Source organism: Natator depressus, chromosome 1 (assembly GCF_965152275.1).
Source record: "Natator depressus isolate rNatDep1 chromosome 1, rNatDep2.hap1, whole genome shotgun sequence".
In the NCBI taxonomy this organism is placed as follows: domain Eukaryota; kingdom Metazoa; phylum Chordata; order Testudines; family Cheloniidae; genus Natator; species Natator depressus.
Window position 1 is genome coordinate 163,557,047 of NC_134234.1, and position 26,116 is coordinate 163,583,162.

The window sequence follows — 26,116 nt, forward strand, 5'->3', positions numbered from 1 at the left end:
ACTGATGCCTGTGTAAATCATTCTGGAAGTCCTCAGATCCTGCAACTCAAGGACTGCTTAGATACCATTTAGTAGAAATGAACGTCAGACTATGACAGACACCTAATAGCAACATCTGGGGCTGGTGGGCAATTATGTGCTAGCTATTTTGCACCCTGCTTTGTATTGACATGGATGTCCATTAAACAGTAATAGAATGGACAAAAGCCAAAATGACTTATAAACTATTCCCAATGAATAACTAGCATCGGTGAAGCCTTCAGCATGAAACAGATTCTTGACCCCTGAAAAGAGCTTTCCTAAAAATTAATCATGACTCTATGACACATATACCCTAGAGGGCCTGATAAATTACTCCTTAAATAAAAGCCAGTATTGGAACAGCTGGACATCTTGTATCAAATATTTTAAATGATTTGCCTTAACACCAGCCACCCCCAACAAATGATGTAAAAATAGGCCCCCGGCAGGATGCAAGTACAAGAGATTCAGTGCTTTCAACAGTAATCTTTGAAATGCCTACACAAACACGTATGTGCATATGCAAAACATTTTATTAGAAGAGAAATTACCAACATTAACAGGAAGACAGATCCTCCATCAGTTTTTAAATGTATTCCTGAGAACTACACCATACATCATGGTTATCCTAATCAGAGATGGCTATTTATTCAGGCTAAGGTCCCAGAAAACTTCATCTCAAAAGACACAATATTTGGTGATAGGAGTTTGATAGAGACTAAATGTGATTTCTGAATAGTGCCAGATTTCTCCTTTTGATATCTGTGTAGCATAGGGTCTCTACCATTATCTCTAAAACAGACTGACTGCAGAGCAGCATTTGTTGTCAGCCTGAAGCAGGAATCACAAATACAGCAGTAGGAGGCAGATTAGTTCAAATTAAATCTGTCAGTTTCAAAAGTACTACAGCTACTTGTTTATCTTATGTACTTATATAGTCCCATCACCACAGTAGTTGAGCACCTCACAATCTTTAATGCATTCATCTTCACAACACACCCTAAGAGGTAAAGAAATAACATTATCTGCATATTGCAGATGGATAACTGAAGCCCAGATTCATAAAGATATTTAGGTTCCTAACTTCAATTGAAATCAATGGGCGTTAGATGCCTAAATACCTTTGAGGATCTGGGCTAGAAAGTCTAAGGCCTGGTCTATACTTAGATCAACCTAGCTAAGTTGCTCGGGGCTGTGAAAAATTTCATGCCTTGTGCACTCCTAGTTTGGTCAGCATAAACCCTGATGACAGGAGTAGGTCGCGGGAGAAATTCTTCCATTGACCTTGCTACCACATCTTGGAGAGTTGGATTAATTACATTGATGGAAAACCTCCTTCTCTTGATGTAGGAAGAGTCGACACTACAGTGTCACAACCACAGTGCCTCAGCTGTGTGCTGTAGCGTAGGCATACCGTGTGTGTCTTGCCCAGAGTCACACAGGAAGTCTGTGGCTGTGGCGGTTCAATGACAAGACAGAACACAGCTTTTAGCAAGCAAGGAGGCTGGTCTCTGCTAACGGGCTTCTGCCTGTCAGCTTTCCACCTTCCCCTTTATTCTCTCTCTCTCCCCCCGCGCATTACATTCTCCAACAGATAAAAGGAATACATTGGCTTTGTTTAACATTCTTATTTACCAACTTCTATCTACCGCATTCCTTGCTCTCGGGCCTTGAGCCCAGTCCTGGGAGGCTTCCCATGGTTCATATCATCTTGGCGAGATTCCAAGGTTGATGCCCTTGAAAGGAGCTGTGTGTGCACTACTCCTACACAACACTCCGGGTGTGCCCTGAATGTTGCCAAGCGCATAAACCTTTATGAATCCTACATCCCCTCCTTTTTTGTTTATTTGTGCTCGGCCATCTCATGGTAGCCATCAATTTGCATTTGCAAGCCAATTAACTCCCGGACAGACAAGGTCATAACTCGTGGAGCCTGCCAGGGCGGGTCTCGACAAAGCCTTAACAAAAAGGAATACATTGTACACAGCAGCAGCAAAAAATAAGCTTAAGAAGGTAAAGTGTGATTGGCCGGGCCCCAATTAGCCATGCTAGAGTACTGGGAAGAGAGGTTCGAGTAAGCGGCGAGCATCATCTCATTCCCAATTTCCTCAGGGTGATGACATACTGGAATAAGGCACATACCTAACAATTCTTCAGCTGCTACAAAATCAAATAAACAAAAGTGGGTAACATTTGCTATTGAAGCCAATCTTTCCCATAGGTTATATGTCATTCGGGCCCATAACGGAGGAAGCGCTCCGAGTCAACCCCTCCAGGAAATAGCAGGCACAAAAGGCGTACAATCAGTACAGAATTAGCAATAATTTGGGCGAGAATCGCCACAAACAAAGTCTCAGGAGTCTCTGGCTGTTGGTTTGCTGCCAGTCTTCGTTGAGCCGCGGCGACCAATGCTTTTACTGCTCCCCATGTCACGGGCTGGCTTGTCACGGCCTAGCTTGGGATGCTACGTCTCCTCCGTCTCCGTCTTGCCGTTGTCGACCTGGGAGGCACCGCGTTCTCCTCCAAGGTCAGCTGAAACTCCGGTATGGGGTTCGACAGCCCCTGGTGCCACGCCATGCTGTTTCAGTGCCGGTCGCACACACCGGGCTGGAACCCACAACGGTCCTGCAGGGAGAGACACAGCAGCATATCCCCGACCCCAAGTGATTAGAGGTACTGGGCCCAGCCACTGCGGATCAGGCAGCTGACGGTAATAGACACGCGGTCTTTCCATTTGTGAAAATGCCAATCCGCGGGGGTCTGCTGATCTGCGTTCAGCGTTAAATTATTTAAAGTAAACAAAAGGATATGCAGTTGTTGCTGAATGTCTCCTAAAATTCGGAGACGCAGCTCCCCTTGTTTTAATTGTTTGTCAAGCAAGGTTTTTAGCGTGCGATTTGCACGTTCAACAATGGCTTGGCCTGTGGAATTATAAGGGATCCCGTGTTTGAGACGGACGTCCCATTGGGCACAAAAGATGAAAAGTGCTGTGGAGCAATAGGCTGGGGCATTATCCATTTTTATCTGGCTCGGGTGACCCATAACAGCAAAACAGGCTAGCAAATGGTGAATAACTTTGGGAGTGGCTTCCCCATGCTGTGGGGTCGCCCAAAGGAATCCCAAATAGGTATCAATGAAAACATGTAAAAACGAATAGGGGTGGAATTGTGGCACGTGAGTGACGTCCATTTGCCACAGCTGATTCGCTGCGGTACCTCTAGGGTTAACGGCATAAAAAAAGGTAGGGGCAGCAGCGGCACAGTGGGGGCAGGAATGAACAATAGAACGTGCATGATCAGCAGGAATATGAAACTGTCGGGCCAAAACAGAGGCAGACTGATGAAAAAAGGAATGGCTTTCAGTGGGGTCAGAAAAAAGGGAATTTACCTGACCACGTAACGCGCGATCGGCGCGCGCATTGCCTTCAATGAGTAGCCCAGGCAGAGGGGTATGACTGCAAATATGAGCAACAAAATAAGGGAAATTACGAGTGGTGATGAAATACTGTAAGGACAAAAACAGGCGAAGGAGGTCCGCATCGACCTGAGGGGTAATGAGGGCAAGGGGTAAATAATCAATTACCTGATAAACATAATGCGTGTCCACGATCAAATTAAAGGGACAATCAGCAAAAAGTTGAAAGGCCAAAATAACAGCAGGTAGTTCCAAGGACTAGTAAAGCTCTCCAAGCGCTGTGCATGCAAATATTGTTGTACAAGTAAATGAAGCGCTTTCAGCTTTTCTAGAGGGAGGGGCCACTAGTCAATCCATACGGGCTCTAAGGATTGCCATACCAATGGTAATGCTGATGGCAAGGTGTGTGAGGGAGGATTTTGGGCCATTATATATTAATATCGAGGGTGGTGTCCAGCTTTGTAAGTAAATCACGGCCCCAAATATTGAGGTGGACAGGGAGTACAAAAGGGCGGATTGTAGCAAGGGCACAGCCTCCTGGTTTAGAGACCGTGACCCAAGACAAACTTTGGCGCCCGGGTTTGCTACCCCCGATCCCCCACAACTCTTTAGAAGGAACTGTTGGCCAACCGACTGGCCACTCCGGATCACGAATCACCGTAACGTCAGCTCCAGTGTCCACCAACCCTGTAAAAGGAACATTATTTAAGAGAAGTGTTAACTGAGGTTTTGAGGGGCAGACCGACATTGTCAGAGCAACAAGTGGAGAGGACGTATTGTGAGACGGCGACTGAGACAGCGTCGATCCAAAGCCGTTCCCGCCCCGGGTTCGATCCTCTGCGGCTGGCACCTGATAGGGGACTAAAATCAATTGTGCAATTGACCGTCCACGCGGGAGCGATTGCGGAAGATGGGTCCACACCTGAACCTTAATAACACCGGTGTAATCAGCATCGATGACTCCTGGGATGACAAAAAAACCCTGTTTCCCAGCGTGTGAGCGAGGGAGAACCAGACCCACAAATCCGGCAGGGAGAGGTCCCGTCACCTGTGTAGGTATGGCGCAAACCTCCCCTGGCAACTGAAAATCAGCGTCCTCCTGCATAATCAAATCAAGCCCTGCACTTCCGGCAGTCGCCGCCCTCATGGAATCTATGGATTGTAAGGCAGAGGAACAATTGTCTGAGTGGGAAACACCCCCGTTTGGCCCTGGGTTCGGGGGGGACCCGTCGTGCGGTTTCCCGACCCGCTACGACACTGATTAGCCCAGTGATAGCCCTTCCGACACTTGGGGCACTTCTTTGAGGGGCGGGCGGGCGCCGTCGATGAGCGGCATTCCCGCTGAAAGTGACCCTCCTTACCACAGCGGTAACAACGCTTCCCCTCCTTCCCGGTTTTTCGCAGGGCGGCAGCCAGAACTCCAGCCTTATGTGCTTGGGTTCCGATGTTTTGGCACACCCGCAGCATGTCCGACAGCTCTAGAATTCCAGAGGCTTGTGCCGCCTGGAGAGCACGGCGGCAATCCTCGTTCGCATTTTCAACCGCCATTTTTAACAGGATCTCCTGAGCTGCCGCAGGGTTATCCACCTGTCGGAGGATAGCCTCCTGCAATCTGTTGGTAAAATCCATAAAGGACTCTGATGCACCCTGACGGATACTGGCAAAGCTTTTGGTAGGCCTGCCTGAATCCGGGACCTTCCGGAAAGCATGCTGGGCGCAGGTGGAAATAATGGGGAAGACGGCCTGAGGGAGTTGAGACTGCAGCTGCACGGTAGCAAACTGGCCCTCCCCTGCCAACTGCTCATAAATGATACCTTGCTGTCTATATACCTGGGCTTGGCGTTCCGTCATCTACCGATACTCACTAAGCCAAATAACATACTGACTGGGTGTCAGCATCATGCGCAACAGCGCCTTCCAATCTTCAGGGATCAGGGAGTACCCACTACCTATCCCTTCAATGAGACCACGCACACACGTGCTAGTCAGGCCGAACTCGCGAATTGCTTTCTTTACCTCTCTGATCACCGAGTAAGGCAAACTGACCCAGTCTGCAACCTGGTTGCCCTGGCCATCATCCTGCCAGGTCACAGGACAAACTGAGACCAGATCAGCCAGCTCCTCTGCTGTAAGATCTGAGCGAGTCTTCGCTGCGTGAACCATTTGTTGCACCAGCGAAAGCCTCTGAGCAGACGCAGACGACCCCCCCGGGGGGCCCCGGAGCATGGGGCCCCACGGGCGGAGGGTGATCACACACCGGCTCTGGTGGGGAAGGCCAGGGAGGCGGTGGTAATAGAGGCACTGGGCGCGAAGCAGGGGGAGGGATGGTTGCAGGAGCGGACGGGGGTGGTGGGATTGGCAGCCCCTCTATTGGCGCGGGAGAGGGTCTTTCTGAGGTGACACACTGTTTCGCATTGTCAGGAGGGGGGACGGCTGCAGGAGCGGACGGGCGTGGCGAGATCACCAGCCTCGCGAGGGAGGGCCTGTCCGGGGCGACACGCTGTATCGCGTTGCGGCAGAGGTGCCAGGCATGTAAAGCCTGCACGGACGCCCGAGGCTCTTTGTGCAATGTCTGGCCCAACCGCTCCCAGTCCGCTAGCTTAAGGGTTCCGGCTTCAGGGTACCATGGGCATTGGGCACTCACCTCCTGTAGCAGGAGAGTGAGTTCTCGAGTGGGGCAGTCATGCTGAGCCTTACGCAGCAAATACTGTAGCTCATTGCGGTGTTGCACTTGCAAAGCAGAGAGGGAGCTTCCCATACTTACCACAACGAAAAATACTCACCGGGATCCACGAAGCGGATGAGTGACGCGTCTGAAACCCTTGCCGGGCAAGGTGAGTGCTGAGGGCCCCACGTTTGGGCGCCAGTTGTGGCGGTTCAATGACAAGACAGAACACAGCTTTTAGCAAGCAAGGAGGCTGGTCTCTGCTAACGGGCTTCTGCCTGTCAGCTTTCCACCTTCCCCTTTATTCTCTCTCTCCCCCCGCGCATTACATTCTCCAACAGATAAAAGGAATACACTGGCTTTGTTTAACATTCTTATTTACCAATTTCTATCTACCGCATTCCTTGCTCTCGGGCCTTGAGCCCAGTCCTGGGAGGCTTCCCATGGTTCATATCATCTTGGCGAGATTCCAAGGTTGATGCCCTTGAAAGGAGCTGTGTGTGCACTACTCCTACACAACACTCCGGGTGTGCACTGAATGTTGCCAAGCGCATAAACCTTTATGAATCCTACATGTGGCAGAGCAAGAATTGAATGCACACCTCCCACAGCCCAAGCTAGAACTCTAACCACTGATCCATTCTTCCTCCCTGAGACTCTCCCTACCAGTTTTTGTGAGTTTACAGTCATAACTGTCCTATCTTTAAGATGTTTTCTCTCTCCTGCTGCTTTGTGAAAGACCCACATAAACAGTGGGAACTGACTGAGGAGAAGTAGTGAAAGTGACTTTCAACAAAGTTGTATCAAATGCTTGAAGTATGCAAAAAAGAAAAACAGAATTATTTTCCCGCTAACATCTTTAGTTACAGTAAAGTAGTTCGTACAAGAGAAGGCAAAATCAAAATTCAAAAGTTTGATTCTGCAGTTGTGTGTTCCTTTTAACTTGGTTTTCTTCTGTCAGGCCTGTTTTTCCCCACCCAATAGTAAGGCTCTTGCCCCACTAAGCAGTTACGACCATGCGAAAGTGTGCACGGACCATTCTTCAAATAAGTCAGAGGTCACCATTTCTATGTGCATTCTAGTGCATGTTAGCTTACACTCTGCTTAGAAGGGAAAATAGAGAAAATAACCTAAAATTTACATTGCATCATCAGTCCCCAAATGCCAGCTTATTTGGAGGAAAAACTTGAAAAATGTTTCCCTCCCCAAACCCTCCCAATGGCTTGCTCACAGCTCCTTCACGGCTCCCTGCTTTCCTCCAGTGGCTCCCATTCTGCTCCTGGACCCACTTAAGGAATGGCTACAACCTTATGGCTTGTCTTCACTGCAAGTTTTGTCGCCAAAAACTGTCTTTTGGTGACAAAACAGCGATAGCATACACACTGCAATGGGATTTTTGGAAAAAAAAAAAAAAAAAAAAAAGCCCAGTTTTGGCAACAAAAAACTTCCATTCCTGCGAGAGACTTTTGTCTTTTCCCCTCCCTTTATTGTCGACAAACAGCCACGGTAGACACCACGCCTTTTTTCCCCGATTTTATTGGCCTTCAGAAAGTGTCCCACAATTCCCATGCTGCTGCTCTGGTCAGTGGTTTGAACTCTGCTGCCCTGCAGCCAACCCACCCCTTCCCTTTGCAAGCTGCGGGAATTTTAAATCTCATTTCCCGCTTGCTGGCTTCCCAGGTGAGCATGGCTGGCTATCACACCAAATGGGCTCCCACTTGGACCACCGCTCAGCTGTTGGATCTGATCAGTATATGGGGATAGGAGTCTGTTCAGTCACAGCTGCGATTGAACCACAGGAATCGGGACACATATGGGCAAATTTCTCGAGGCTTGTGCGAAAAGGGCTATGATCAGGACACGCAGCAGTGCAGAGTGAAGATAAAGGAGCTGAGGCAGGCGTACCATAAGGCAAGGGAGGCAAACCATCACTCCGGTGGTGCACCTAAGACCTGCTGCTTCTATAATGAGCTGAATACTATCCTCGGTGGTGACCCCACCTCCATCGCCGATAGCCCCGTGGATACTTTGGAGGCAGCAGAAAGGGTGGGTAACCCAGAGGCTGAAATTCTGGATGAAGAAGTGGAGGTAGAAGAGGATGTGGAGCTCCCAGTGGGGTCGCTCGGTGGGGCAGGCAGCCAGGAACTTTTCTCCACTCCAGAAGTGCTCAACGGGGAGCAGGAATCAGATGAGATGTTGGGTAAGTTGCTGTGGCTTGTGTAGGGAATCGAAAAGTGGAACGTAGGTAGTGTTTTATGTGAGCTGGACATTGCCCTGTGCAGCTAATCTGCATGGCCACGCAGGGTGTCGATGGACATCGAGACCTGCAGGGAATCCTCCAGAGAGAGACTCTGGAAAGTTTCCAAGAGATACTTGTTAATCCTCCGCCGCAGATTCCAAGGGATTGCAGCCTTGTTAGTTTCCCCCATTGTAGGAAACGGTACCATGCCATTCAGCAATCACTGGAGCTGGGACCAAAGCGGCACACAGCTGAGCTGCATATAGACGGGGGTGAAAGCATGCCGTAGTTGTGCCCTGGTTTCCCTGCTCACCCGCAGCAGTGAAATGTCAGCAAGCAGGTTGGCTGCCTGTGGAAAAAGTGTGTGATAATTTTAGAATGAGTTCCTTGCAAAGCTGCCCTGCAAGCCATGACCGTTTTGTCCATATGCACAACCGCCTTCCCCCCACTCCCGACACTCACTATGATTGGGTTGCTCGCGGAGCTGTGTGCCTAGAGTCAGTGAGAAAGTGATTGCTAAGTTCCAAAAGGCCCTTGTTACTGAAATGTTTCAATCATTTGTTGGAATGTAACAATCCCTCTTCTGTGCATTGCCCTCAGCAGCCGAGACCTTAAGGAACACACCATGCACCCCTGCCGACTGGCTCTGGCAGATAAGGAAGAAGCCGAGATGCAGCAAAGAAGACCTGTTCAGGGAGGTGCTGCAGTGCGATGACAGACACACCAGGGAACGCAGACTGCTGGGAAGCCAATGCAGCATTTGCTAGGCAAGCGACAGAGCGGGTGATAAAAGTGATGGAGGATCAGACAGAGCTGCTCAAGTCTTTGATACAGCTGCAGACTGAGCAGATCCGTGGTCGACCTCCACTGCAGCACATGCACATGTACAATTCTTTGCCAACCCGCCCCCCCATGCCCACACGTTCCTTTTCACTTCACAGCCCTCCTGAGTTTCCCCATCACTCTACCCCCTCTCACAGCTTGGACAACGATAGCTGGAGCGACACACCGTTGTGACATTTTACCCTTTTTAACAATAAATAAAGGTTAAGGTATTTAATGGTACAGCGTTTTTATTCTGTGTTCTACAAAAGCGTATAGCAATTAATTCACTCTCAGGAACAGGCTTCTAAAGCATTTTGTTGCATGGATCTAGGGCCCTAAAATTGTACATGGATGCACCAGGGAAGCAACTCCAAAGCAGACGTGTTACTGCCCCTCATTGTCAAAGTGGTTCCTCAAAGCCTCTCTGATGTTAATAGCAGCCCTCTGGGCTCCTCTGACAGCCCTAGGATCTGGCTGTTCAAACTGCGCAGCCAAGCGCTCTGCCTCAGTGCTCCACACCTGTGTAAACACTTCACCCTTAGATTCACACAGATTATGCAAAGTGCAGCATGTGGCTATGACCATGGAAATATTACCCGTTGTGAGGTCTAGCCTGCCACGGAGACACCTCCAGCGACCTTTCAAATGGCCAAAGGCACATTCGACTTCCATGCGGCACCTGCTCAGCCTGTTGTTAAAACCCTCCTTGCTGCTGTCCAGGTGCCCTGTGTAAGGTTTCATGAGCCAGGGCTTTAAGGGGTAAGCTGGGGTCTCCCAGGATTACTATGGGCATTTCCACATCCGCCCCCCCTGTGATCTTGTGGTCTGGAAAGAAAGTCCCCGCCTGCAGCTTTCTGTACAGGCCACTGTTCCTGAAGATGCATGTGTCATGCACCATTCCAGACCAGCCTGCACTGATGTCCGTGAAATGCCCCAGGTGATCCACAAGCACCTGCAACACCATGGAGAAGTATGTCTTCCTACTGATGTATTCTGAGGCAAGGTGGTCTGGCGCTAAAATTGGAATGTGTGTGCCATCAGTCACCCCAACAATTAGGGAAACCCATCTCTGCAAAGCCATCCACTATTTCATCATGCACATTTCCCAGAGGCACAGTCCTCCACAGCAGGATGTGATTTATTGCCCTGCACACTTGGTATAATACAGCTCCAACAGTGGACTTCCCCACTCCAAATTTATTTGCAACTGACCGGTAGAACTCTGGATTTGCCAGCTTCCATACAGTGAATCATAGAATATCAGGGTTGGAAGGGACCTCAGGAGGTCATCTAGTCCAACCCCCTGCTCAAAGCAGGACCAATCCCCAACTAAATCATCCCAGCCAGGGCTTTGTCAAACCTGACCTTAAAAACTTCCAAGGAAGGAGATTCCACCACCTCCCTAGGTAACGCTTTCCAGTGCTTCACCAGCCTCCTAGTTAAGTTTTTCCTAATATCCAACCTAAACCTCCCCCACTACAACTTGAGACCATTACTCCATGTTCTGTCATCTGCTACCACTGAGAACAGTCTAGATCCATCCTCTTTTGAACCCCCTTTCAGGTAGTTGAAAGCAGCTATCAAATCCCCCCTCAATCTTCTCTTCTACAGACTAAACAATCCCAGTTCCCTCAGCCTCGCCTCATAAGTCATGTGTTCCAGTCCCCTATTCATTTTTGTTCCCCCGCGCTGGATGTTTTCCAATTTTTTCACATCCTTCTTGTAGTGTGGGGCCCAAAACTGGACACAGTACTGCAGATGAGGCCTCACCAATTTCAAATAGAGGGGAACGATCACATCCCTCGATCTGCTGGCAATGCCCCTACTTATACATCCCAAAATGCCACTGGCCTCCTTGGCAACAAGGGCACACTGTTGACTCATATCCAGCTTCTCGTCCACTGTAACCCCTAGGTCCTTTTCTGCAGAACTGCTGCCAAGCCATTCGGTCCCTATTCTGTAGCGGTCCATGGGATTTTTCTGTCCTAAGTGCAGGATTCTGCACTTGTCCTTGCTGAACCTCATCAGATTTCTTTTGGCCCAATCCTCCAATTTGTCTAGGGCCCTCTGTATCCTATCCCTACCCTCCAGCTTATCTACCACTCCTCCCAGTTTAGTGTCATCTGCAAACTTGCTGAGGGTGCAATCCACACCATCCTCCAGATCATTAATGAAGATATTGAACAAAACTGGCCCCAGGACCGACCCTTGAGGCACTCCACTTGATACCAGCTGCCAACTAGACATGAAGCCATTGATCACTACCTGTTGAGCCTGACAATCTAGCCAGCTTTCTATCCACCTTATAGTCTATTAATCCAGCCCATACTTCTTCAACTTGCTGGCAAGAATACTGTGGGAGACAGTGTTAAAAGCTTTGCTAAAGTCAAGGAATAACACGTCCACTACTTTCCCCTCATCAACAAAGCCAGTTATCTCGTCATTGAAGGCAATTAGATTAGTCAGGCATGACTTGCCCTTGATGAATCCATGCTGACTGTTCCTGATCACTTTCCTCTCCTCTAAGTGCTTCAGAATTGATTCCTTGAGGACCTACTCCATGGTTTTTCCAGGGACTGAGGTGAGGCTGACTGGCTTGTAGTTCCCAGGATCCTCCTTCTTCCCTTTTTTAAAGATGGGCACTACATTAGCCTTTTTCCAGTCATCCGGGACTTCCCCCGATCACCATGAGTTTTCAAAGATAATGGCCAATGGCTCTGCAATCACATCCGCCAACTCCTTTTGCACTCTCGGATGCAGCGCATCCGGCCCCATGGACTTGTGCTCGTCCAGCTTTTCTAAATAGTCCCGAACCACTTCTTTCTCCACAGAGGGCTGGTCACCTCCTCCTCATGCTGTGCTGCCCAGTGCAGTAGTCTAGGAATTGATCTTGTTCTTGAAGACAGAGGCAAAAAAGCATTGAGTACATAGCTTTTTCCACATCCTCTGTCACTAGGCTGCCTCCCTCATTCAGTAAGGGCTCACACTTTCCTTGACTTTCTTCTTGTTGCTAACATACCTGAAGAAACCCTTCTTGTTATTCTTAACATCTCTTGCTAGCTGCAACTCCAGGTGTGATTTGGCCTTCCTGATTTCACTCATGCATGGCTGAGCAATATTTTTATACTCTTCCCTGGTCATTTGTCCAATCTTCCACTTCTTGTAAGCTTCTTTTTTGTGTTTAAGATCAGCAAGGATTTCCCTGTGAAGCCAAGCTGGTCGCCTGCCATATTTACTGTTCTTTCTACACATCGGGATGGTTTGTCCCTGTAACCTCAATCAGGATTCTTTAAAATACGGCCAGCTCTCCTGGACTCCTTTCCCCTTCATGTTATTCTCCCAGGGAATCCTGCCCATCAGTTCCCTGAGGGAATCAAAGTCTGCTTTTCTGAAGTCCAGGGTCCGTATTCTGCTGCTCTCCTTTATTCCTTGTGTCAGGATCCTGAACTCGACCATCTCATGGTTACTGCCTCCCAGGTTCCCATCCACTTTTGCTTCCCCTACTAATTCTTCCCAGTTTGTGAGCAGCAGATCAAGAAGAGCTCTGCCCCTAGTTGGTTCCTCCAGACTTGCACCAGGAAATTGACCCCTACACTTTCCAAAAACTTCCTGGATTGTCTGTGCACTGCTGTATTGCTCTCCCAGCAGATATCAGGGTGATTGAAGTCTCCCATGAGAACCAGTGCCTGCGATCTAATAACTTCCATTAGTTGCTGGAAGAAAGCCTTGCCCACCTCATCCCCCTGGTGATTGCAACATGCTTCTCTACCGAAAGGGCAGCTCTCATTCTAGTGTCCTTGCGCCGCACGTCGGGGGCCAGCTCAGCACATAGCTCCATGAAGGTTGCTTTACGCATCCTAAAGTTCTGTACCCACTGGTCGTCATCCCACACCTGTATGACAATACTATCCCTCCAATCAGTGCTTGTTTCCCTAGCCCAAAAACGACACGGTCTATCGTATGCAGCTGCCCTGTGAATGCCAAAAGCACTAATAAGTTGCTCCTGTTCTTATCACATTTGGGTGCCTGTGATTCATCCTCTGCCAGTAACGTTGTGAGTAACTCTGCTGCCATGCACGATGTCCTCATGACAGTTAACAAGGCATAGGAGAGAAGTGTGGGATCCATCCTCTCTCGCTGCAGATGCTAGTGTGCAGAACTGACTGAGAGATGGAAAAACAGCATGAAAGGAAAGCCAGAATGGTGCGAAAGGAAGCCAGAAACCATTGGAGGGCTGGGACACAAAGCAGTACAGGGCGGGACATTTTGCACATCCCAGGATACACTGCACTCCGTTTCCGCCTTCCCACAACACTTAGCAACAGATGGTGTCGCCAGGTACTGTGGGATACATACCCACAGTGCATTGCTCACGTTGTCGACAATGGTGCCCCGAACGTGGACACGATCTGTTAACAGACAGAGCAAATGTAGACTCACTTTTGCAACTTTGCTTTTGTAGTTTTTTTCATGTCGACATTAGTTCCATCGACAAAACTTACCAGTGTAGAGAAGCCCTTAGATTCTTCCTACCTTTTTCACACAAAATTCACCTTCCACCCTGGGAGATTGACTTCCTCCCTGAAGGCTGCTGCTGAGCACAGCTGAGAAGCAAATGTAGTGGAAAGAGCTAGGAGCCTTATATCTGAAGGTGGCAGGATTGGGAAAGATGCTGCTGTAACAGGATTACTGCTGTCTGTCCAGTGCAGTTAATATTTGACAAGAAACAAATTACCTGGGTGAAACAACATCCCTCCTAAAAAACCTCATCACCATCCCACACACTGCTTCTTCCCAAATCCATCAATCATTCCAACCCACACTATCTCTCCTTCAGCAATGCTTTCCCCTTCTCCAGCACTACATGAAGCCTCTTCACAATAGCTCCCATAGCTGCCAGTTGATAGTGGCAGAAGGTGGGGTGGGCTGCAGCCTCTGCTAGCAGCAGTATATTACATGCCTGAATGTCTTGCTGGCTAATCTGGCCGGATGGGGGTCAAGTCCCTCTGGCCATGCTCTGGCTATTTAGCTGGGTGATAGGGCCTTTTCGGCTCTTGAAGTGGGCAGAGCTCCCCTAGTTCAGGTGGGGCACAGTCTCCTTAGGCTGGCTGAGGAGGAAGGAGGCCCGTGCTCCATCCCAGTAGCAACTCTTCAGCCCGCAGGCCGGCAGAAACCAGCCCAGAGGGAGGGAGGCAGGGCGGCTACCGCGCCCACAGCTTTCCCGCTGGCTGCGCTAGGGGTTTCAATTGCTAAGCCACACAGAGCAGATGCAGACCCCCGCCCCGGTGGCAGACGTGAGGGTGGGAAAGGTAAGGCCTGCCGCCCCAGCCAGCCCCCGGCGCTGCGCCCACACGGGGTGGGACTCGGGAGAGCCACCGCCAGCGCCCCGAGCAGACTGGAAGCAGGTGCGGGAGGCGAGCAGCAGCTGGGAGCAGCAGCCCTGGCAGCGCAATCCGTGCTGGGCACCCCCTGCAGCCTCCCCGCGCCCCGCACTGCAGAGACTGGCTGCTCCCAGCCTACGCCCGAGCTGCCCCGCTGACAGGGGGCGCGCTGTTACTCCCGCCCGGGGCACAGCGGCAGCCCCGCCCCCACACCACGCGCTGGAGCCGGGAAAGAGCGGGGCTCTTCTCCATCCCCGCCCTTCGGAGACAGGAAAAGGGGGCGGGGCTTTCCTGGCGGGGCTTCCTCTTTGTCCTCTCCCTTCGCGGGAGGGCGGGGCTTTGCCCGGGGCAGGGCTCCGCGCGTGCGCGTCGCTTCCGGTTCCGGTTCCGGCGCTGGGAGCGAGCGGGCGGGCCGTTTGAAGGCGGGGGATGGCGGGCGCGCAGTACGTGCCGCCGGGCGCGGGGCTGAACGCGTCGCTGTCGCTGCTGGAGGCGGAGAGCAGCCAGGGGCCGGCGGCGGCGGCGGGCCTGGAGGAGCCGGAGGAGCTGCCCATGGTGTTCCTGTGCGCCGGCTGCAAGCGGCCTGTGGGGGACACGCTGGGCTGGGTGGCCAACGACGAGGAGACCGGCTGCGTCCTGCTGCGCAGTGAGTCCCCCGGAGCGTGCCCGGCTCCAACCCCTGCCCCGCCGCTGCCCGAGCCTGTTCCCGCGGCCGGCGGCCGTTAGTGACGGTTGGTCCCCGTCTGTCTGTTGCAGGCGCCTCCCCCAACGTCTCGGTGGAGAAGGAGCAGAAACTCTCCAGCCGGCCCGGCGAGTGCGGATGGTGAGTGACCGCGGGGCGGGGTCCGGCAGCCGGGGGCGCCCCAGGGAGACGGGCACCCCCGAGTCAGGGCTGGGGTACGCCCGGAGCAGCCCCGCCCCGCCCCGGCCCCCGCCTGATCCCTCGGCCGGGTCAGCCTGCACGGGCGCCGCTTAAGCCGGCGCCAAGCTGAACCCCCCGCCCCGCCCCGCCCCGGGGTCCGCTGAGGGCTGGTTTCGAAACCGCCGGTAAAGGTGCGGCGTTGGCCTTGCTGCGAAGAGACTCTCCCAATCCGAAAGGTTTGTGGCTCGGTGACTTCAAAATTGCCCGCTGCAAAGCATCTTAGCCCGGGAACAAAAGTGGAAGAAATTTTGTTCAGTTAGTTCATAATCAAAAAGGCCCAACAAATCTCAGCTGATTAATAGGCAGACTCGCCTGTAAAAACCCATATAGGGCAAGTGCAAAGGATCTTGCCGAATATGACATGAAACGTAGATACTGCTTGGGAGGGAGGCAGGGAGTTAGGAATAACCTAAACCAGACCACCCGTTTGGAAGTCAGTCTTATCTAGGATAGTCCAATGTGCTCTGCTATAGAGATGAGGAATGTTCCTTGCTAAAATCATGGATAGGGTTCAAAGGTTGTATATTTGGAATACAAATGAAACAAAGATATATATGAATCTAGTCTAAGACTGGGAGTGAATGAATTAGAATCAATTTAAATGTTTTTTCTAAAGAAGTGGTTATATATTTGCTTACAGTATGATTGAAACTTTGTTCTGCTCTGGCTGTTCAATGACCCTTGGGAACATCTACAGATGCACCCCAAAACATCTTGACTACAAGCGAGACTTATTTTGCTTCAATGTTGACTCTATTGAAAGGTAAGGATGAGACCTAAAGGTCCAAGTTGTCAGATAAATATGCTAATTGGTTTTTGCCTTTTAGATTGAGACAAATAGTTTGGGATCATTACTAACACTTTTAGCAATCAGATAATTGTGGAAAACTTGTGTTAGGGTGAGGATGGGGGTGGGTATTTGGAGAAGGTTATGGATTACCTCTCTAAATTCCTTTTGTTCAAGTGCAGTGTTCTCTGTTAATGTCTCCTATACCACAGCACCTAAGTTGTGAAAACATTCCATGTACAGTATAATATTGCCTAAGACCTGATATTTACATATCTTGGGTGTTCTTTTATATAATACAACTCACAAGTGCATAAAATTACACTAGGTACCCAACACAAAAGCCAGAAGGTACCTCTACTTCCAATCTCATTCCAGAGACACTGCACACAGATACCACAGTGACTGGTCACTAAGTGCGAATGGATTCAGATCGATCTTAAATAAAATTTGTTCCATTTAACCTCAAGGACAAAGTGAGCAGGATGACAACATGGTGGTGAAATGTAGGTGTGCTGATGCATTGGCCTTATGCTTAAAGCCAGAAGTTCAGGTGCTGATATAGCTACAATATTTGAAACACGTTTTTCATTGTGCTAAATAGTTGATTTAAAACATTCTTCAGTATCTAAATCCTGGATTAAGTTGTTGTTTAACAGTGTGAACTGATTTTAAATCTCTCTTAATCTTGTTTTGCATTTGTACTTTTAATTCTTTTCCTAAGGCACGGTTCATTCTCATTGGTTGCTAACCATTAAAACAGGTTGATTTGCAACTAAATATAGCCTTTATGCTAAATTTTGTGCATTTTGCTAACTAGGAGAATACGCTATCTATATGTTTAACCAGTTATAGCTGAATATTAATTTATTGAGAGTTCATTTTTTACTTGTGATTTAAGCATTATTTCTGTGGAAATTCAAATTCAGTTAAGGTGCACAAAATAGATTTTTGAATTCTTTTAGTTAAATAAAACTACCTTAAATGTGCTGGATACGTAAGAAATTTTTATTAAAAGAGTTTTGCATTTACAACTAACCTAGTAAACAAAGGAAGTACTAGCTTTAGTTAGTGAATTGAACTGATTTGTTCTGGTCACCATGTTCTTCATGAGTTTAGAACCAGCAGTTCTTTTTTGAGTGCTTATAAGTGTCCATTCCCACATAGGTGTGTGTGTTTTCCCCGAGCACTGTTGCTGGAAACTTTACCCCTAGCAGTATCCATCAAGTTGGGTCTAGACCCCTCTGGTGCTGCGTGCACATGATGCTGGTATAAAGGGCCCTGCCGACCCCATTTCCCTTCTGTTCCTTCTTACTGCCTGTGACGGTTGGCTGGAATCCTTCATTGCTCTTAAACCAATAGGAGAAAATTGCCTTTTGTGCCTCTCTTAGTGTAAATAGTTGTTGTAGTTTTAGATAGCTCGGATGCGTCCGCACTTAACTTGCAGGATTGTCTGCCTTGCTAGTGTCGGGGCATCCCGGGTTTCAAGCCCTGCACTTAGAGCTGTCTTAAGTGCCAGTGGGAAGTTCATAGGAAAGACCGCTGCCAAATCTGCAAACGCTTCAGTCCACAGACCAAGAAGGACCAAGTGGCCCAACTGAAGGTCCTCATAGATGCAGCCTTAAAGACTGGCTTCGGAGCTGCACTTGGACCCAGCACCAAGCACCTCCGCTTCAGTGTGGAACATTTCTCCATTGACCTGGGACTCTTGGCACCTATTGCCCTCCCCCTGTGCCTAAGAAGAAATACCGCAAGGACCAAGAGAAGACCAGGTCTCCGGTGTCAAAATCGAAGGGAGGCAGGGAGAGAGCAAGATCCGCTCTGGACTGCTTGTCTCCCCTGGCACCACAGCATCAGGTGTTGGCAAGTCCGATGCCACAGCAAGCTGCTCTGACACCTACAAAGGAGCAATGTCAGAGTAGACAACATACTAGCCAGTTTGCGGAGCCGTCAACTCCTGAGGCGTTCACAGCAGCCAGGGACCATCTCACCCTACTGGTACTGGGATCCCCGGAGGATCAAGACTCTGTACGACCAGTTCCACAAAGAGGCAGGGAGCCACCCCCTGAATCTCACCTGGTGCTGTGACCACTGTCTAGGCGGAAGCCTCTGTTATCAGCCACAAGATTGCCTCCTCGACTGTCTCTGGCTTCAAGCAGCATGACATTGCTCTGGTCTCCGTACTACAGCTCAGAGCTTTGGTCAGGCTTGAAGGTCAGATCCTATTCCCCTCCGTGACATAGTTGACATTGCGGCTCTCTGGGCTGTTAGTACTATACCGCGGCCCCATGTTCCACAGTACCACAAGGAGCATGGCCATAGGGCCATGACGATACAGTGGCCCTTTTGGAACCCTTGAGGATTTTCCTTCCTCATGGCACCCCTTCAAGGCACTCATACTCCATTATTTCGGAGGTGAGAGCACCCCCGGCATCGTGCAGGGAGACTCCAGTACCGAGCCTTGGGAGGAAGCCCACTGGGCCTTGGCGGACACTGAGGAAACTACGGAGGCTATGCAGTCGTCCTGCACCTCTCCAGACAAGGCATTAGTGACACCAGGGGCCTCCCATCCACAAGACAACAACAAATCCTCGTACTCCTTGTGAAAGCGGGTAGCCTCCAACTTGAGTGTCCAAGTAGAGGTGGTCAAGGAGGTTGCGCATAGACTCCTGGACATCTTATCACCAGTGGGACCCTCTAGGATGGCCCTACCTCTACATGATGCCATCATGAAACTGATCAAGGCACTGTGGCAAACTCCTGCCTCTCTGCCTCTGACAGCGAAGTGCACAGAGCACAAGTATTTTGCACTGGACAAGAGGTCTGAATTCCCTTTTTTCTCACCCTCACTGGGATCCCTGGTGGTTGTGGCTGCCAATAAGAAGGACCACCAGGGAAAGACTGCTCCTATGCCTAAAGCAAGGGAACCAAAGAAACTGGACTTGTTTGAATGGAAAGCATATTCCACAGGGGGTCTTCAACTTTGCATAGCGAACCAGCAAGCCTTGCTGGGTTGCTACGATTTTAATATGTGGGAGTCCATGATTAAACTCAAGGACCTTCTCCCACAGGACTCCATGCAGGAGTTTTCCTCCCTTGTCAAGGAAGGGAAAACTGGCTCGTGCCTTTCTGCATGCTGCTGATTCTGCAGCCAGATCAATGGCTACTGTGGTGACAAAGCAGAGCAGTTCATGGTTGCAGTCCTCAGGGCTACCTAAAAAGGTGAAAGAAACAATTCAGGACCTCCCATTTGAGGGAACATCAGTCTTTTTGGAGCAAATGGATCACAGGCTGCACGGCCTCAAGGACTCAAAAGCAACCTTGAAATCCTTGGGACTTTACGTGCCAGCAGGGTCGAGAAAGCAGTAAAGGCTACAAGACAGGCCGCTACTTCTGTCAGCCTCCTACGCAGGGCCAACATAGGAGGAAAAATATGGTGTTTAGACGCAGGCCTCACTCAATCCAGACCCAGGCACTCAGGATCTCTTTTGAGGAGATGTTCCAGGTTGGCACTGCTATCCCCCCCTGCATCGGATCCAGCTACCCCCCCTTATTTTCCAACCGCCTTTCCTACTTCTCAGATGCCTGGACTGAGCTCACGTTGGACCGCTGGGTCCTTAACAATAGAACTGGGTTACACCATCCAATTTCTATCTTCCCCTCCACTCCGTCCTTCTTCAGGGACTCTTCTCATGAGCATCTGTTGCAACAGAAAGTCCAGTCCCTCCTTTGCATGGGAGCCCTAGCAGAGGTTCAGGCTCACATGAGAAGGAAGGGGTCTTACTCCATTACTTCCTAATCCCAAAGCCACAGGTCGGCTCAGACACATTTTAGACTAATACCTCAAGAACTTAATGTTCTGCATGGTCTCCTTGGCCTCCATCATCCCCTCGCTGGATCCAGGGGACTGGTATGCCGTCCTCGATCTAAAGAACACTTACTTCCACATTTCAATCTTTCACTGCCACAGATGCTTCCTAAGTTTTGTAGCGAATCAAGCCTATTACCAGTTCCCGTGCTCCCGTTAGGCCTGTTGGCTGCCCCGTGAGTCTTCACCAAATGTGTGGCAGTGGTAGCAGCTTTTAAAAAAAAAAAAAAGAGGTGGGGGGGAGTCAACATCTTTCTGTATCTCTACAACCGGTTAATCAAGGCCTGCTCCAGAGATCCCATCCTGCCTGGGGCTTGAGCCTCATCCTATCAAAGCTCACTGGGCCCCTGTTTGAACTATTAGCGTCATGCTCATTGTTACACCTTTCCTGGAAAGTGGCCTTCCTGGTGGCCATCACTTTGGCCAGAAGAGTTGTGGAGATCTGGGCCCTCATACTGCAGTCCCCATACACATTCTTTGTTAAGGACAAGGTACAGCTGTGGCCACACCAGTTGTTCCTTCCAAAAGTTGCTTGACTACAGTGGAACTGTGAGACAATCACTGGTATTCTACCCTAAACTGCATGCAAATAGAGAAGAACAGCGTCTCTACTCGCTGGACGCCTGGAGGGTCTTAGCTTTCTATGTGTAAAGGAGCAAGCCGTTCTGCATGTCTTCTCAACTATTCATAATGATAGCAGAAAGAAAGAAAGGTCTCTCCATCCCTGCACAGAGACTCTCTTCGTGGATTACCTTGTGTATCCAGGAATTTTACAAGCTCACAGACATCCCGCCCCCGGCTATCCTTATAGCTCACTCTACAAGATCTCAAGCTGCCTCCGTGGCTTTCCGAGTGCAAGTTCTGATTTAGGTCATCTGCAGGGCAGCGACCTGGTCGTCCAGTCATGCAGTAACGATGCACTATGCCATTATTCAACAGGCTACAGAGGATGCTGGCTTTGGCCAGGCAGTTCTGCAGTCAGCCTGTCCTTAAACTCCAAATCCGCCTCCTGTATAACTGCTTTTGAGTCACCTATGTGGGAATGGACATGTGCAAGCATGCAAAGAAGAAAAAACAGTTACTTAACTTTCCGTAAGTTGTTTTTCAAGATGTTGCACATGCCCATTGCAAGACCCATCCTCTGTCCCCTCTTTGGAAGCGGTCATCAAGAAGAACCCGAAAGGGAGCGAGGTAGGCAGTGCCCTTTATACCAGTGCCCTATGCATGCAGTACCAGAGGGCACTAGATCTGACCTGATACCAGTAGGGGAGAAATTTCCAGCAACTGTGCTCAGGGTGCGCATGTACCTACATGGGAATGACACGTGCAACACATCTCGAAGAACAACAGTTACAGAAAGGTTAGTAACCATTTTCTCATTCTCTTATACCTAGTTTTTTATTCATAGGTTGGAAGAGGAAACTGTGTCCTTGTGTTTTTTGTTTTTTTTTTTTCAACTCCCAACTAGTTTCTTAACTTTGAACGAGTCAGTCATTGAACTGAATGAGATTGATAAACTGAAATGAAGAAAATGTTCTCTGCACCTGCAGAAGAGGCTACAGCTGTTAAAGGTGGTTTAGCACTTCAGCAGACTGTTCCAATATAAAGAACAGGAGTACTTGTGGCACCAATTTGTTAGTCTCTCTAAGGTGCCACAAGAACTCCTGTTCTTTTTGCGGATACAGACTAATACGGCTGCTACTCTGAAACCTGTTCCAATATACTTATCCAGTGACTTCCACTAGTTCAGTGGTTTGAAATTCTTTAAAACTTCACAGCTTACTATTACTTTAATAGATCATAGTAAGTTGAGGCCTTAACATAAGTTAAGACAGGGACAGAGGGAGGGAGGGAGAGATGGCTCAGTGGTTTGAGCATTGCCCTGCTAAACCAGGGTTGTAAGTTCAATCCTTGAAAGGGCCATTTAGGGATCTGGGGCAAAAATTGGGGATTGGCCCTGCTTTGAGCAGGGGGGTGAACTAGATGACCCTTCCAACCCTGATATTCTATGATTTTAAGTTGTCATAATTAAACATTTTAATTTTTTTAGTTAAAATAAACCAGTATGACTTAATTCTGTTTTTATTTTAAAAAATCAATATTTTACTCTCAGTGATTAATAGCATGAATTTTTTTGATCAGTGCAGCACTTCACTCTGTCACTGTCATAGAGAGCTACTTTTATTGCTAAATGGTCCTTTAAGTTGGCTTCCTTGTTTTGCATTATGACTGACAATCATGTGAACTGTAACTCTACTATATTAGTTACATCCTAGGATCGTCAGAAAAACAAGCTGTAACTGATGATGAACCTTTAACTCTTGAAAGTCGAGCTGGCTTAGAAGAGGCAATAGAAAGGGTAAGATTTCATTTTAAGTAATTCAGGGTTAACTACAATTGAGGAAGATTTACAGCCAAATCAATAATAATCCCACTTAATCACCTATGAGTTCAGCCAGAGTGATCTTCATTTTTATGCATATTATCGTGTTTCATTTTTAGACAGTTAACTATAGCCTATTGTGTGTATGTAGTTCAGAATTTCCCTCTAGATACAGTTTTTACAAACAAAAAACTTTTCACTGATGCATTTTTGGATTTCTGACCAGCTTGGTTTGAAGCCATAGAGTAAAATAATTGTACTTGAAATATTTTTCCAATGTTATACAACAGAGATACAAAATATTTTTAACTATGGAAATGCCTTCTTTTGAGCCTGTAGTCTGGGCTCCTATCATTCCATAATCGTGCAGCCAGGACAGTACTGAAGAGAACACATGAACAAAACTTCTGAGAGAAGCTAAACTTGTGTTACAAAAGATGAACACAGTGAAACTTTCAGCCAAGTGTCAGATAACTCTAGGATAGTTGTGGTGGCTACATTGCTATAGTAGTTGTCAGAATTAACTGAAGCTCCAAACATTATGTATCCTCTTACTTTTAGTGAGGATGGTGAGTAAAGATTGAAAACAGAAATGTAATGGATCTTCTGTGGTCAATACTAGTTATGTAGCTATCATTGAGCTAGCATTATGGTGTTGATTTGTTTTGTCTTGTAAATTCATATTTCTGGGAAACTATTTTTTCCAATTTATTTAACAGGCAGAAACTATACTGAAAGCACTGGAGGCAAGACTGTCTGTAGTTGAATCAAGTTTTGCATTACGTCATAACAGCTGAAGGAAACTTCATGTATGTAGCTTATTAGTGGGAACACTTCATGGAAAGCTTGCTTTTATAAGCTCCAGAATCTGTTGGAGTGCTGCAAAAGCATTCCAGTGAATAGCGCAAAAACTGCATCGCTGACTTGTGGGATGATGTATGGAACAAAAACACTGACTTGTGGGATGATGTATGTGAAATTGAAATATTCCCTTCTGCTGACATCCATGCTACCTTTATATATGGGTTTTTTTCCTATCTCCCGGCCCATGCTCTGGGCAACTTCTACCTAAAAGGGTAGTTAAATAGATTCTCCTGAAGCAGACTAGTGCTGTTTGGATTTCAGCTGGCATGACTCGTATCATGGTATAATTTGGGTAGGCCTTTTGCCAGTATCTGAGAGAGTCATCCAGAATTATCTGCTGAACTGACATCTATTCAATTTCCTAAAACTAAAGTAACAAGCTAACCCTGAACTTTCTTAAATGATGATTGAATTGTTCATCATTTTGTTTTATTTTTACAGCCTTCCCTTGACCTGTGCTGCTAGGCATTGAGCAGTAGGATTTAAATGTAGCAGGTTCTGCATGCTAGCCTTGGGCTGGCCAGAATTTATTAACTTTCTTTACTGGAGACTTTAAAAACAAAACAACTTTGCATAGAACATCTTGGGGGGAAAAATGCAGTTATTGTGGAGCTTAAAAAAATATTGTGAATAGCCCTTCAACCTTGTTTGAGATAAAGAACAAGTTTAAAATGTATGCTTAAATATAAGCTAAACTCAGTACATATAGTTAAGTGCTCTAGTCTGAGTGTTAACTGGTTCTGATATCAATTTTGTAATTGTTTGATTTTATTTAAAGGGTTGTGTTCTAATATCTTGCAAAACTTAGAATTAGTTTATAAATTTGTTTATGAAACAGATACTTGGACAATCAATGTAAAATGTTTAAAGTCTTGTAAATAAATTTCTAATAAAAATAAAGAAACTAGCTCAATGATTTGCTGGCTTTCTTACTTCAAGACTAGATGCACTTTCTGTCCCTTGAAACTTTGTGCAAATTGTCAAACTACAACATTTTTGTTCCAAGTATAACCTAAGCTGTGGTAGTTAACACAGATTTGTCAGCAGGCAGCGACACACTCTATTCATAACCAATCAGTGAAAGCAAATCATGCTGTTTATCTCTATTTTTCTGTTTCTCTTTCAAATAAACGATGAACACCAATTTATCTGCAAAAGGCTCTCTGATAAATTGAGTATATAGATTATAATTAGGCTATAACTAATTTGTGGCTGCATTGTGTAATGTACAACTGAAATTATTTCCTAGTAGGAATTGCTGTACAACTTCTCCAAACTCGAGTGAAATTATTTTCCTTCAGCATTAGCCATGTAAGAGTCTTTTTCTTTATCTTCTGACCACAACAGTTTTATTTTTCCCATACCCTTTTAAATACTCTTCTTGAGTTATCAACTGTCATGGCCCCATAGTGATTATTTTTGTCCCTCCTCAGTGTTACTTTACTGAAGTTGAACTTGTGTCTTGTGATCAGATAATCTTTTAGATGCTGCTTCAACTGCTTTTCTGTTTGTTACGCTGTTGGAGGGCATGTGCCCAATGCACTCTGGATTCTTTAGGCCACGCCTGTGGCCTGAGTGTCTTTTTCCCTCCTACCTGATGGCATAAAAAGCTGGGCCACCCCAGCTGCCCCTCAGTTCCTTCTCACTGCCAGTGGTTATGAGTCAGAACTTGCAGTGTATGAGTGTTCTCTCTCTCTCTCTCTCTCTCTCTCTCTCTCTCGTCTATTCATTGTATTGTAAATAGTTTTAAACCTAAATACCTAACATTAATGATTAACTAACTGCTAGCTTTTGATATTTCAAGTGTTTACTTTCCACTTTTAAGAAGAAACTTTTTCTCTTTGCCTGTGAGACTTCACAAATCTCTAGGCTTCAAAAATTGTCCTTCATGCAAGGCAGCAATGCCTCTTAATGATGGACATACCAGCTGCTTGTGAGGGGCCTACACACTTTTTAGCTTCTGTAGGCTGAGTTTATTATACACCAGGGGCTCCTTGCATTCCTCAATTCCACCCCACAAATGCCCTGTGTACCACCCTCCGGTTGTCCTCCTGCCAAGGGTTCTGTGTACTTATTCCCCATATAACGGGGACCAGCATTTTCGCCCTATGCCCTCCCCACAATTTTTTATGTGGGAGATTAGTATGGTGACACCCTCACAAACTTAATTATTGAGAGGATGAGCAGAGGTGAGATGGAGTATTGTTATGCTGGAAGGCATTAATGGGTGCCATCAGTCAGTTTGATCTATAGACAGTTGCAGAGGTGCTTGAAGCTATAGGTGTGCTAAATACACAGCAGGAGCTTCAGGTGTCCCCCATTTTTCTACTGGTTTTCTGATCTCCCCCCCCCCCCCCCAAATCATCAAGATTCCAGCCATTGATGCCTAGACTAGTACATTCCCTAAAATGTTGGAATTAACCGGATTTGGCCATTCAAGGTTTATCACATTATATACAGACAGAAGAAATACGACAAGTTGAATGTAAGGCCTTCAGAAGTTTAGCCAGTTTTTGTTTTGGTGAGGGACACTTCTGTAAAGTGTCCTCAAAAGGAACCCAAAAGGCTAGAGAATTTCACCTAGATTCATAGATACTAAGGTCAGAAGGGACCATTATGATCATGTAGTCTGACCTCCTGCACAACGCAGGCCACAGAATTTCACCCACCCACTCCTGTGAAAAACCTCTCACCTATGTCTGAGCTATTGAAGTCCTCAAATTGTGGTTTAAAGACTTCAAGGAGCA

At 47.7% G+C, this 26,116-nt stretch overlaps 2 protein-coding genes across 5 annotated transcripts; one reads left to right on the top strand and one right to left on the bottom strand.

Moving 5' to 3' along the window:
• Window positions 1-914: 914 nt before the first annotated feature.
• Window positions 915-7,046, bottom strand: LOC141983677 (endogenous retrovirus group K member 6 Gag polyprotein-like). 4 transcript variants are annotated; one of them, XR_012638478.1, is made up of 3 exons: window positions 6,219-7,046; window positions 3,409-3,475; window positions 915-2,646 (listed from the first exon to the last, which is right to left on the bottom strand). XR_012638478.1 is itself a non-coding variant. In XM_074946728.1 (2 exons), exons 1-2 carry the CDS (start codon window positions 5,284-5,286, stop codon window positions 2,486-2,488), a joined length of 651 nt encoding a protein of 216 aa, XP_074802829.1. In that variant the 5' UTR covers window positions 5,287-5,592; the 3' UTR covers window positions 915-2,485. The 4 variants fall into 4 exon arrangements, 1 of the variants encoding a protein (XP_074802829.1); XR_012638477.1 differs by lacking the exon at window positions 6,219-7,046 and having other exon boundaries at window positions 3,409-5,592; XM_074946728.1 differs by lacking the exons at window positions 3,409-3,475; window positions 6,219-7,046 and adding an exon at window positions 4,797-5,592.
• A 7,879-nt stretch (window positions 7,047-14,925) lies between these two features.
• Window positions 14,926-24,322, top strand: MIS18A (MIS18 kinetochore protein A). The gene is made up of 5 exons (XM_074946732.1): window positions 14,926-15,191; window positions 15,302-15,368; window positions 16,108-16,230; window positions 22,388-22,481; window positions 23,225-24,322. The coding sequence occupies exons 1-5, from the start codon at window positions 14,975-14,977 to the stop codon at window positions 23,300-23,302; spliced, it is 579 nt and encodes a 192-aa protein (XP_074802833.1). The 5' UTR covers window positions 14,926-14,974; the 3' UTR covers window positions 23,303-24,322.
• The last annotated feature ends 1,794 nt before the right edge of the window (window positions 24,323-26,116 follow it).